The sequence below is a fragment of the Panulirus ornatus genome, chromosome 27, assembly GCF_036320965.1.
Source record: "Panulirus ornatus isolate Po-2019 chromosome 27, ASM3632096v1, whole genome shotgun sequence".
In the NCBI taxonomy this organism is placed as follows: domain Eukaryota; kingdom Metazoa; phylum Arthropoda; class Malacostraca; order Decapoda; family Palinuridae; genus Panulirus; species Panulirus ornatus.
The window spans coordinates 7,934,804-7,948,246 of record NC_092250.1 but is presented as its reverse complement, the minus strand read 5'-3'; the positions used below and the strand labels follow the sequence as shown (position 1 = coordinate 7,948,246).

At 39.6% G+C, this 13,443-nt stretch overlaps 1 protein-coding gene across 1 annotated transcript in view; it reads left to right on the top strand.

Annotated features, from left to right (window-relative positions):
* The window catches only part of LOC139757504 (phenoloxidase-activating factor 3-like), a 136,435-nt gene that overhangs the window by 108,498 nt on the left and 14,494 nt on the right, over positions 1-13,443 (top strand). Inside the window, exons 6-7 of the mRNA XM_071678016.1 lie at positions 2,192-2,385; positions 3,907-4,307. Coding sequence (XP_071534117.1) covers positions 2,192-2,385; positions 3,907-4,307 — 595 coding nt within the window. The remainder of the gene's footprint in view (positions 1-2,191; positions 2,386-3,906; positions 4,308-13,443) is intronic.

Here is a 13,443-nt window from a genome sequence, read left to right as displayed (position 1 = left end):
TCGCGTGATGTAGAAGGCGACTAAAGGGTATGGGATTGGGGGGATAGAACCCTTCCCCTCCTTGTATTTTAACTTTTTAAAAGGGGAAACAGAAGAAGGAGCCATGTGATGAGTGCTCATCCTCCTTGAGGGCTCTGATTGGGGTGTCTAAATGTGTGTGGATGTAACCAAGATGAGAAAAAAGGAGAGATTGGTAGTATGTTTAAGGAAAGGAACCTGGATATTTTGGCTCTGAGTGAGACGATGCTCAAGGGTAAAGAAGAGGAGTGGTTTGGGAATGTCTTGGGAGTAAAGTCAGGGGTTGGTGAGTAGACAACAGCAAAGGAAGGAGTAGCACTACTCCTAAATCAGTAGTTGTGAGAGTGCTTGATAGAGTGTTAAGAAAGTAAATCCTAGACTGATATGGGTAAAACTGAAAGTGGATGGAGAGATTATTGGTGATGGATATTGGGTGATTGAAGATTGGTGATTCTTGGTGTTTATGAACCTGTTCGTGAGAAGAAAGATCATGAGATGCAAGTGTTTTGGGAGCAGCTGAGTGAGTGTGTTAGCAGCTTTAATGCACGAGAACGGGTTATAGTGATGGGTGATTTGAATGCAAAGTTGAGTAATGTGGCAGTTGAGGGTATAATTAGTGTGCATGGGTTGTTCAGTGTTGTAAATGGAAATGGTGAAAAACTTGTAGATTTGTGTGCTGAAAAGGTTTGGTGATTGGGATTACCTGGTTTAAAGAGAGAAATATACATGAGTATACGTATGTAAGTAGGAAAGATGGCCAGAGAGCGTTAGTGGATTTCGCGTTAATTGATAGGCGCGTGAAAGAGAGACTTTTGGATGTAAATGTTTAGTGAGGGGCAACTGGAGCGATGTCTGATCATTATCTTGTGGAGGCGAAGGTGAAGATTTGTAGATGTTTTCTAGAAAAGAAGAGAGAATGTTGGGGTGAAGAGAGTGGTGAGAGTAAGTGAGCTGGAACTGTTTTTCTTGTGATTGCTTTATGTGTATTTGGGTGAATGCCTGCTTTTTCATCACTTTGACGATCAGTTTAGTAAATACGATTCTATCATTTTTGCTTTGTGCCAACCGTAATGATCTGAACGCTAGTTGTTATCAACAATAATCTTCAAATCCCATTGTTTTCTTTTTATCTTTCTGTCTGACAGCTCTTTACAGACAGAGCAGCTTGATGTTTTGTGCCGTCTGTTGTAGGATGAGTAGTAAGAAGGTTCTACTCGTATACAGGTTGCAATTTAAGCGTATCACACTGTGTCACTCTGATGAATTCATTTCCCCTTTCTCTCCCTTGGTAAAATTAATATGGATCAAAGGAGAAAAGTTGCAGAGTTAGAATCACTTCAACTGTTTTTCTTGAGTGTGTGAAATACTGGAATGCAGGAACGAATAATTTTTCAGATATGAAAAGTTAGCTATAACGAGTAAAAAGCCAGAATTTTGCGATGATATAAGTATGTATTAGATAATACAATTTTACTGACAAATGTTCCTGTTCGTTGGGTCGGATGTCTAACTCATATTTTGATGAGGTGAGTGATAAAAGTGATCTTTCAATGGATAAACCTCACAGGTTCATTTTCTTTAGCACCATTTTTCATACTGGTACTCCTTCCTTACTGAGATCTGGTTTTGGAGATCTAATATTTTCAAAATGAAGATAAACAATTAAATTGACTCTTTATGGATTAATTTCGCGATGCTCTTCCAAACATAAGTAAAGCTTGTGGCAGGGATAGGCCTGCGGAAGGCATAAGTGATGGCAAACCCGAGCCACTTTCCTAGGAAGATTAGACAAATGAACATTGTATAGTAGTTCAGTTATTACAACAGAAACAATGGAAATGAACTATACTGATTCCAGATAAATATCTCTGTTGCTCGGATGCTCAGTTTCATGTACAACCCACTACATTTTGCCGTACTCTTTCTGGAACTGATAAAAGTGTATTGCTACTTTAGTCTTCTGAGTTATACTTTTGACTGTTCAATTATAGGTTGCTGGGAAACCAATTCTTCTGACATTAGTGCTGCGCACACGTGCTGTAACGGTATATGTATCCCGTTTTTAGTTTTTTCAACTCTAAGTGGATTACTTTAGTTTACGTTTGTTTGAATATAAAGAGAATGTAATCATTTCTACGCTTCTTTTTCCTAGACATTCATTATCTTTTCATAGGGAGTTTGTGAGGATCGGAGAACACACGCTCTCCAAAAAAATCGACTGTGAGAGAGAGCTTTGTGCTCCTGAACCACAGGACATAACCGTTGAGGACATCAAGATCCATGAGGGATTTGGGAGTATTCCTGCTTGTCCACGCTGCCACGACATCGCACTGCTAAGATTGAGTCGACCAGCAGAACTTAACCCCAGTTAGTGTTCATTTTTTGTAACATTCAGGTTACACGTCTCTCATGGTTGTATACATTTAACCCTGGATTGTAAGTAATTACATATAGATATATATATACACATATGGTGTATCGGTTAGCGTTGCTAACCGTGACACATTCACTAGTCCTTCGAAGCCGAATTCCCATAAGTTTGAATCCTGGTCACAGGAGTCGGTCTGCAGTCGTTTTCCCGTAGGCTGGTCTGTAATATAGATACTTAGCTTAGGCCAGGGTAATGCAGACCTGAGTCGTCACTTCACAAACATATGACTAGAAATAAGTTAAGGTGAGTGAACCGCCATAGATTTCATAGTGCGGTAATAAAAGGTCTAACATCTACACTGAACATCAGCGTTAAAAAGCAACCGTTAGAAAATAATCATTAGTAGCCATATAAAACTAAAGATTATTGTAATTTTACATAATTCAGTATAACACTGTTATCTTTTTCTTGTACCAGCGCCATGAAATCTTGGCTAAATGTGCATATCTCCGCTTCCAAATTGACATCAGTATTTCGATTTCAAGTAACGCATAACAGATAAAGAGGATTCGCATAGCGATGTTGAGCCAAACATCAAAAGAAGCCTTATAATGCCTGAATACAAAACCACAATTTCATTCTCTCCAAGAATATGAGTCCAGAGTCTGAGAAGAGATTTTTTGCTCGGCTTCCGATTTGTCTTGTTTTGAAGCGAAAGGACCTCCAATTCAAAATCATGTTTGTCTATCAATGTTTCATTTTTGTATGGTCTGCTGCATTGCTACTATTAGCAACGTCATTTACATTAGGATCTCTTTAGGGAGAGCTGCGTTTTTTAACAAAATTATCTACATGCAGCATTGAACAAGCAAAAGCGCACTGAGGTAGTAGGTTGCAAGTCAATTGGGAAACCTAGCTGCGATTTTGCAAAATAAGCTTAAAGTTTATAAACATATATATATATATATATATATATATATATATATATATATATATATATATATATATATATATATATATATATATATATATATATATATATATATATATATAGTTAAGCCAAGTGTCAAACCAATATATCCTTAAAAGTGAATATAGTAACTTTTTGCGCAAAGAAACATTCAGATCTGCATCAAAGGAATTACATAATCACTGAAGTAATGCTTAATATGTTCAGTCTCATAGCTCCTAGGTTAGGTTAGGTTTTATCTTGCGTTTACATACTTGTTACTTAGTAATTCTATTCTTCATTAAAGGGCTCTTCATCGGTTGTTCTATGTTTCATCATATTATCGTTGTTGCATTATCAGAGTTGTGTATTTTTGTTGCTTTTGATTTGTGAATAGGATAGCGTTTATCTAGCCCTTTTCTCATTGCAATCAACGGTAAACATTTTTCTTTGAGAGGAATTTTTACACTTTTATTGAGAGTTTACCCACTTATAAGTTTTAGGTAGAGTGAACATTATCCAATACGATTATATTGACTCAGCGAATGTGTGTTGTATCTCCTGGCAGTACATGTGTTGCCCATTTGCTTACCGACCAACCTGGAGGAGGACCTGCAGATCCGGAGCAGAGCAGACTTCATGTCCAAGTTGGCGTGGGTCGCTGGTTGGGGAACCATTGGTAAGTTTATCACTTTGATTTACACACACACACACACACACACACACACACACACACACACACACACACACACACACACACACACACACACACACACACACACACACACACACACACACACACACACACAAACACAATTCTATGGTAATATAAAGTGGGACTTGGAGCTCAGTAGCCAGGAATCAGAGATGTGTGATGAAAGGTTCTGTGGAATTTACAGTGAGAGAGTTAGAACTTTGGGTATAACTAGCCTTAAGTACAGAAGGAATGGTGGGAAATGGGAAAGAATGGTTTGGTAAACGATGTCAGAAAGTAAAAGGTCCTCGAGATGTGCAGTGAAGATGTAGACGGTGCTTCAGCCAGCGAGTAACGGGCATACAAAGAAAAGAAGGGAGAGTGAAAGAAGCTTTGAATAAGATATTAAGGTCAAGGCAAGACTAAATTTGAAACTCTTCCATAAATTCATCGAGAGGCACTTGTCAGTCAATGAACAACAAATCAGACTAAGGGATTCAAAGGATGAAATTGTTAAGGTTTGCGCAGAGGGTATATGAGAAACTAAATAATAAAATTCAAGTGTTTTTCACAATGGATGGCAGTAGAACCCCATCTTCAGTGTGATGGAATGGGGAGGGAGTTTTAGAAAACATTGGAATATCTGAAATAGATATTTTACAGAATAGTTAAGGTTCTTGACATATGCAACGTTCATGGCTCAGATGAAATTTCACAATATGTGTTGAAGATGAGTGCACTAGATAAATCTTTTGAAATATTGTTCAAGACGTAGTTAGGAAGAGGCATAACTGCACTTCTGCAAACTTGTCATAATATAGGAAGTGCAATGAGGTGGCAATTTGCAATTAGTCATCAGTAAGGGAATCCATTAATCTTGCCTTGTACTTTAATTTTATGCACATCTTTAGGCAGGTACCTATCCATAAGAAAAGATAGTGGAAATGGCACTGAACACAAACCGGTGTCACTGACAAATGCCATATGTGAGATAATATAAAAGATAATAAGAAAGCAAATGGATGTCTTTCTACTGAGCAGACAGTGAAAAACGCGGTGGTTTCTAGGAAGAGGAAGTTATGTACAATAGACATAATTTATTTCTACATGAGAACAATTCTTTTTTCTTAGACGAAAGTGAATGCTGGGAAGATTGTCTGTATTCGGACTGCTAGAAAGCATTTGACACTTCTCACAAGTGAGGCTGATTAAGGTGGTTCACTAGTCAGGAATAAGGGAGAAACTCCTTTAAAGGATAGAAGACTATCTCAGTGGAAGGGATCAGAGGACAAATGTTAAAGAAGCCTTTTCCATACAGGTCAAGGTGACCAGCAGAGTGCCACAGGGTTCCGTTCTGAGACCAATACTCTTCTTGATCAGTGCATATGACTTATCTGTAAGGACTCCAACCTGAGTATGTATGCAGATGATGTAGAAGTCATGAGGCAATTGAAAATTGAAAGTGGATTTCACCATACTACAAGTAACCGAAATATACTCCAAAGTTGGTCTGATGCCTGGTTGTTGATATTCATCTCGAACAAATGTAAAGTAATGAGGATGAGACAAAGTGAAAGATCGCCTCAGAGTCCCATATTTGGAGAATAGCCTGAGACAAACTCCTTTCTGGCAATTATCAGAATAACTTCCAAGCATATGGATAAGGAAATATTTAACAAGTTGTCAATATCCTGCATCATATGCTTCTCAAGTTGTTTGTCCAGTTGAGGGTAAACTGCATCGCTAATAAGAGATCGGAAGAACTTTCAGCAAAGTATAAGTTCAAAGATAGCAGTAGGGAGTTAGTTATATCGGGATCCCTGCTCACATATGACGTGTAACCTTGTACCTTGGATAGAATTCTTGTGATAAACAGTGGAGCTGACGATATATATATAAAGAGGAGGAAAATGTCTTTTTTTACGGATTTATGGGATCATTTAAACTGAGATCGAAGCTTCTTTGACAAAGAATAGACTCCATTTGAATATAATAGGGAAAGGTCACCTTGGCAGAATGTTAGACTAGAATATTAAGCTCTTTTTTCGAAAGAGAGTTAAGTACCCAGAACTCAGGATAACCGAAAGGGTGATACAGAATAATAGGGAAAATGGGAGGATAGTAAAGAAGTGAGACACCTGACGCAAGAAAGGCACAAGGAAGGTAGGGAACACTTTAGGACAGAACATCTTATGGTTAAGTATCCGGTTGTAGAAGTAGTGGTAGGGAACGAACCGGTGGTGGTACCTGGCGGGATGGGTCAGTTGGCGTAGATTGAGAACGAGGCAGGTAGGTAAAGAGGTAGAATACAGCAGCTTGAAAGCAATTCCCAAGTAGAAGCAGGGAAAAAGGGAAGTAGCGAACAGGGTAGGACAGGCAGAATCGATGTTTTGGACCAAGCTAACGTTGACGAGCTTCCCTTTGCCACTGCTAACGGAAATGTCTCAATCATATATTAGAATGTTTAATGTTGACTCACAGAGAATACGTAGTAAGTTTTTAGAATTAAAGATAACTATTGGAAAAAAATTCTGATAGAATAAGTATTTCGGAATACTGGTTATTTATTGAAATCTGAGATTTCTTCGCTGAATACGCAGTCCCTGGTTCCACTGTTTAAAAGTGATATGGTAAATAAAATAGGCGGTGGCGCCTTGCTTTTTGTTGAATTGATTTCAGTACTGTGCTGAAAAAATATGGTTGTTGTTAAAATCTGCTTCCTTTTTGTAGAAATCGAAGATAAATTTCGTAAGAAATTAACAATAGGATTAGTTTACAGGCCTTCAGCACAGACTCCAGAGGCAGACAAAAGACTTTATGATCAAATAATAGAAATTAGTAATGAACACGATTCGATCACCAAGGAAGATTTTAACACGCTAATATTTAAGTAAAGAGACTTCCTTTTCAGTCGCTCGGAGTTGTACCTAAACTTGCGTGATAGTGTCGCAGTGCAATTAGCTGAGAACCTACTCGCGACTAGAACATAGACATGGGAGAGACCATATGATTGAGTTGACAGAAAAGTCTTGTGGAAGATCTTAAGGATAATGAGTGTGAGAGGAAAGATGCTAGAAGCAGAGAAGTTTTATTCAAGTATATAGGTATATTGGAGTGAATAACCATGGCAGGGGTGCCTGATATCACTATGGTTGTTCAAATTGTTTATGGATGGAGCAGTGAGGGAGGTATAAATGCGAGAGTCTTGAAGAGAGGCGCGAGTATGCAATTTTCGGGGTATGAAAGTGCCTGAGGAATGTGTCAGTTGTTTGCTGGTGACATATTCAAGTGAAAAGGATGTGGCTCAGAGAGCAAAAGAGGGTATGTTGAAATGATTAGGACATATAGAGAGAATGAGTGAGGAAAGGTTGACAGAGAGGATTTATGTATCGAAAGTAGAGGGAACAAGGAAAACCGGGAGACGAATTAATGTCCAAACCATTTCAACACACCCTCTTCCGCTCTCTCATTCACACTCTTTTTATTACCAAACATCTCGCTAACTCTTTCATTACTTACTCGATCAAACCACCTCACACCACATATTTTCCTCAAGCATTTCATTTCCAACACAACCACCCTCCTCCGTACAACCCAATCTTTAGCTCATGCCTCAAACACACCCATCTTCTCTCTCCGTGATAACGCTTTCTCTTTCCACACATTCCTCATTGCTCCTAGAACTTTCGTCCCCCCCCCTATGACTCACTTCCACTTCCATGGTTCAATTCGCTGCTAAGTCCACTCCCAGATACCTAAAACACTTCACTTCCTCCAACCTTTCTATATTCAAGCTCACATCCCAAGAAACTTAACCCCCAACCTTACTGAACCTAATAACTTTGCTCTTATTCACATTTACCATCAACTCTTCTTTCACACACTTTTCCAAACTCATTCTACAACTCCTGAAGTGTTTTACGAGAGTCAGCCACCAATGCTGTATCACTGGCGAAGAGCAACTGACTCACTTAGCAGACTCTCTAATCCCCAACGAACTGCATACTCGCACCTCTTTCCAAAACGTTTGCATTTCCCTTCCTAACCACCCCATCCATAAAAAGATAAACAACCGTGGGGACCTTCACTGGGAACCATTAAATCTCATCTCTTCCTACTCGTACGGATGCCTTACACCACTGATGAAAATTTCTGACTGATTCTAGCAGCTTACCTCCCACACCGTTTAATCTCAAGACTTTACACAAAGCATCCACCCTGCCATATGCCTTCTCCAGATCCATAAATGCCACATGTAGCTCCATCTCTTTAAGTATTTTTCACACACAGTCTTCAAAGCAAACCCCTGATCCACACATCCTCTACCACTTCTTCTCCTCCCTAATCTGATGCTCTGTACATGCTTTCACCGTCTCAGTCAATACCCTCCCATACAATTTTCCAGAAATACTCAACAAACATATGCCTCTGCAGTTTGAACACTCATCTTTATCCCTTTTGCCTTAGTACAATGTCACTATATGTGTATTCCGCCGATCCTCAGGCACTTCACCTTGATCCATGCATATACTGAATATCCTTACCAACCAATCAGCGACACAACCACCCGGTTTCTTAATAGATTCAACTGCAATACCTTCCAACCCCACCGCCTTTCCGGATTTCATCTTCCGTGAGGCTTTCACCTCCTCTTCTCTCTTCACCAAACCACTCTTCTTGACTCTCTTAGAACACCACCCCAACCGAAAAACCCTACGTCTGCCACTCTATCATCAAACACATTAAACAAACCTTCAAAATACTTACTCCATCTCCTCCTCACTTCACTACCTGCTATCACTTTCCCCTTGCCTCCTACACCGATGTTCCAATTAATGTGTTTGTCTTACGCACGTCATTTACCTTCTTCCAAAACATATTTCTATTCTTCCTAAAGTTTAATGATACTTTATCGACCCAAAGCTCATTTGCCCTCTTTTTCACCTCTTGCACCTTCCTCTTGACCTCCTGCCACTTTCTTTATACATCTCCCAGTCATTTGTACAACTGCTTTGCATGTATTGTCCAAACACCTCTCTTTTCTCTTTCACTAACAACTTTACCTCCTCATTCCTTAACTCACTACCTTTTCTAAAATGCCCACCTCCTACCTATTTCATGCCAGCTGCATCTCTAGCACATGCCATCTCTGCTTCCCTTTACACATTCCACTCCTCACCCACTACCCTCACGTCATTTGCTCTCGTCTTTTGACCTTCAACTCTCTCGGTACTTCCTCACACAAGTGTCCTTACCAAGCTCACTTACGCTCACCATTCTCTTTTTCCCCGACAGTCTCTCTTACTTTTTGAACACCTCTACAAATTTTCACCTTCCCTCCACAAAATAGTGGTCAGACCCCTCTAGCGCACCTCTCGTCACATTAACATCCAAAAACCTCTATTTTACATGCCTATCAGTTAACAAATAATGCAGTAATACCATTTGACCATCTCTCTTACTCACATACGTTTCCATATGTATATCTCCCTGTTCTAAAGATATATACATACATACATACATATATATATATATATATATATATATATATATATATATATATATATATATATATATATATATATATATATATATATATATATATATGTATATATATATATATATATATATATATATATATATATATATATATATATATATATATATATATATATATATATATATTTCTTTTTTTCACAATATTCGCCATTTCCCGCGATAGCGAGGTAGCGTTGAGAACAGAGGACTGAGCCTTTGAGGGAAATCCTCACTTGGCCCTTCTCTGTTCCTTCTTTTGGAAAATTAGAAACGAGAGGGAAGGATTTCCAGCCCCCCGCTCCCTTCCCTTCTAATCACCTTCTACGAAACGCAGGCAATACGTGGGAAGTATTCTTCCTCCGCTATCCCCAGGGATATATATTGTTACAAACTCAAGTGCTTATTCGTGCAAGGTCGCCAGTAACATATATATGTTACAAATACTATACTGGTCCTTGTCTTTGCAAGGACGTTAGATTTGCTATATTGCACAACTCAGGATAACGATATCTTAACGTTATGGGATTAAAACAAACACCAAGGTTAGAATTCCTTATAATGAAAGAATTCAAATGTACGAGGTGAACACATAAATCAGGCACGAATCATTTACGTTAACACTGAATATGAGTTTAACATTGAACATTAGCTAACTTTGTACATGAGTTAACATTGAACATGAGTTAACATTGAACATGAGTTTAACAATGAACATGAGTTAACATTGAACATGAGTTAACATTCCAGATAAGATTTCAAACTAGAAGATCTCTTTCCTTTAAGACACTTTGTTCGATAACATTACACGTAGTTAGACCTGACGTGACACAGTAAACATCATCGTTACACTTAGCTAAACCAGACGTGACACAGCAAACATCATCGTTACACTTAGTTAAACTTGACGTGACACAGTAGATATCATCGTTACACTTAGCTAAACCTGACGTGACACGGTAAACCTCATCGTTACACTTAGTTAAACTTGACGTGACACGGTAAACATCATCGTCACACTTAGCTAAACCAGACGTGACACAGCAAACATCATCGTTACACTTAGCTAAACCTGGCGTGACACAGTAAACATCATCGTTACACTTAGTTAGATTTGACGTGACACAGTAAATATCATCGTTACACTTAGCTAAACCTGACGTGACACAGTAAACCTCATCGTTACACTTAGTTAAACTTGAAGTGACACAGTAAACATCATCGTCACGCTTAGCTAAACCTGACGTGACACAGTAAACATCTTACAAACTAGGGCAGCGGTGGCTACGGGGTTCGAGACAGGGAAAGCCTACATTACCTTGCTGGGCTCGGGACTGCTGAAGGAATCGACTCCCAGACGATCGTCTGAGCCTTTTATCTGAAGGACCAGCAAGGCAGGAACAGCTAGCCACGCCTCGACCCGCCACCTATGGCTACGATAGGTCAGAATGACACAATTGCCCTTGATAAGTCAAAAGACTGATTGTCATGCCCTCATCTTGACGTGATTAGCTGCAGGAGGCATAAGGTCCGGCCCACATATTCAAACTTCTTAGTTCCCTTGTCCATGACAGAAGCGACCGTACGGGATGACATACCCCGCAGCTGGCCCCACGACTTGACCTGACGCCCTTGACAAGGGTTTGGGTGCTAGAGGACTGGTCAACATCTGCTTCAAAAACAAAATTGCTAGGACAATTAACAGGGTCAGGGAAGTGAGTTCCGAGCCAATAGCAACCACACCCTACACCAAGGCACAGTATACACAGAGATACACCATACACAAATATACGAACATGTGGACACACACACGTGTTCGCAACAATATATATATACATATATATATATATATATATATATATATATATATATATATATATATATATATATATATATATATATATATATATATATATGAGAGAAAGAATACTTCCCACACATTCCTCACGTGTCGTAGAAGGCGACTAAAGGGGACGGGAGCGGGGGTCCAGAAACCCTTCCCTCCTTGTATTTTAACTTTCTAAAAGGGGAAACAGAAGGAGTCACGCGAGGAGTGCTCATCATCCTCGAAGGCTCAGATTGGGGTGTCTAAATGTGTGTGGATGTAACCAAGATGAGAAAAAAGAAGAGATAGGTAGTATGTTTGAGGAAAGGAACCTGGATGTTTTGGCTCTGAGTGAAACGAAGCTCAAGGGTAAAGGGGAAGAGTGGTTTCGGAATGTCTTGGGAGTAAAGTCAGGGGTTAGTGAGAGGACAAGAGCAAGGGAAGGAGTAGCACTACTCCTGAATCAGGAGTTGTGGGAGTATGTGACAGAGTGTAAGAAAGTAAATACTAGATTGATATGGGTAAAACTGAAAGTTGAGGGAGAGAGATGGGTAATTATTGGTGCATATGCACCTGGGCATGAGAAGAAAGATCATGAGAGGCAAGTGTTTTGGGAGCAGCTGAATGAGTGTGTTAGTGGTTTTGATGCACAAGACCGGGTTATAGTGATGGGTGATTTGAATGCAAAGGTAAGTAATGTGGCATTTGAGGGAATAACTGGTATACATGGGGTGTTCAGTGTTGTAAATGGAAATGGTGAAGAGCATGTAGATTTATGTGCTGAAAAAGGACTGGTGATTGGGAATACCTGGTTTAAAAAGCGAGATATATATAAGTATACGTATGTAAGTATGAGAGTTGGCCAGAGAGCGTTATTGGATTACGTGTTAATTCATAGACGCACGAAAGAGAGACTTTTGGATGTTAATGTGCTGAGAAGTGCAACTGGAGGGATGTCTGATCATTATCTTGTGGAGGCGAAGGTGAAGATTTGTGGGGGTTTTCAGAAAAGAAGAGAGAATGTTGGGGTGAAAAGAGTGGTGAGAGTAAGTGAGCTTGGGAAGGAGACTTGTGTGAATAAGTACCAGGAGAGACTGAGTACAGAATGGAAAAAGGTGAGAACAAAGGAGGTAAGGGGGAGGAATGGGATGTATTTAGGGAAGCAGTGATGGCTTGCGCAAAAGATGCTTGTGGCATGAGAAGCGTGGGAGGTGAGTTGATAAGAAAAGGTAGTGAGTGGTGGGATGAAGAAGTAAGATTATTAGTGAAAGAGAAGAGAGAGGCATTTGGACGATTTTTGCAGGGAAAAAATGCAAATGAGTGAGAGAGGTATAAAAGAAAGAGGCAGGAGGTCAAGAGAAAGGCGCAAGAGGTGAAAAAGAGGGCAAATGAGAGTTGGGATGAGAGAGTATCATTAAATTTTAGGGAGAATAAAAAGATGTTTTGGAAGGAGGTAAATAAAGTGCGTAAGACAAGGGAGCAAATGGGAACTTCAGTGAAGGGGGCTAATGGGGAGGAGATAACAAGTAGTGGTAATGTAAGAAGGAGATGGAGTGAGTATTTTGAAAGTTTGTTGAATGTGTTTGATGAGAGAGTGGCAGATATAGGGTGTTTTGGTCGAGGTGGTGTGCAAAGTGAGGGGGTTAGGGAAAATGATTTGGTAAATAGAGAAGAGTTAGTAAAAGTTTTACGGAAGATGAAAGCCGGCAAGGCAGCAGGTTTGGATGGTATTCCAGTGGAATTTATTAAAAAAGGGGGTGACTGTATTGTTGACTGGTTGGTAAGGTTGTTTACTGTATGTATGATTCATGGTGAGGTGCCTGAGGATTGGCGGAATGAGTGCAGAGTGCCATTGTACAAAGGCAAAGGGGATAAGAGTGAGTGCTCAAATTACAGACGTATAAGTTTGTTGAGTATTCCTGGTAAATTATATGGGAGGGTATTGATTGAGAGGGTGAAGGCATGTACAGAGCATCAGATTGGGGAAGAGCAGTGTATTTTCAGAAGTGGTAGAGGATGTGTAGATCATGTGTTTGCTTTCTAGAATATAT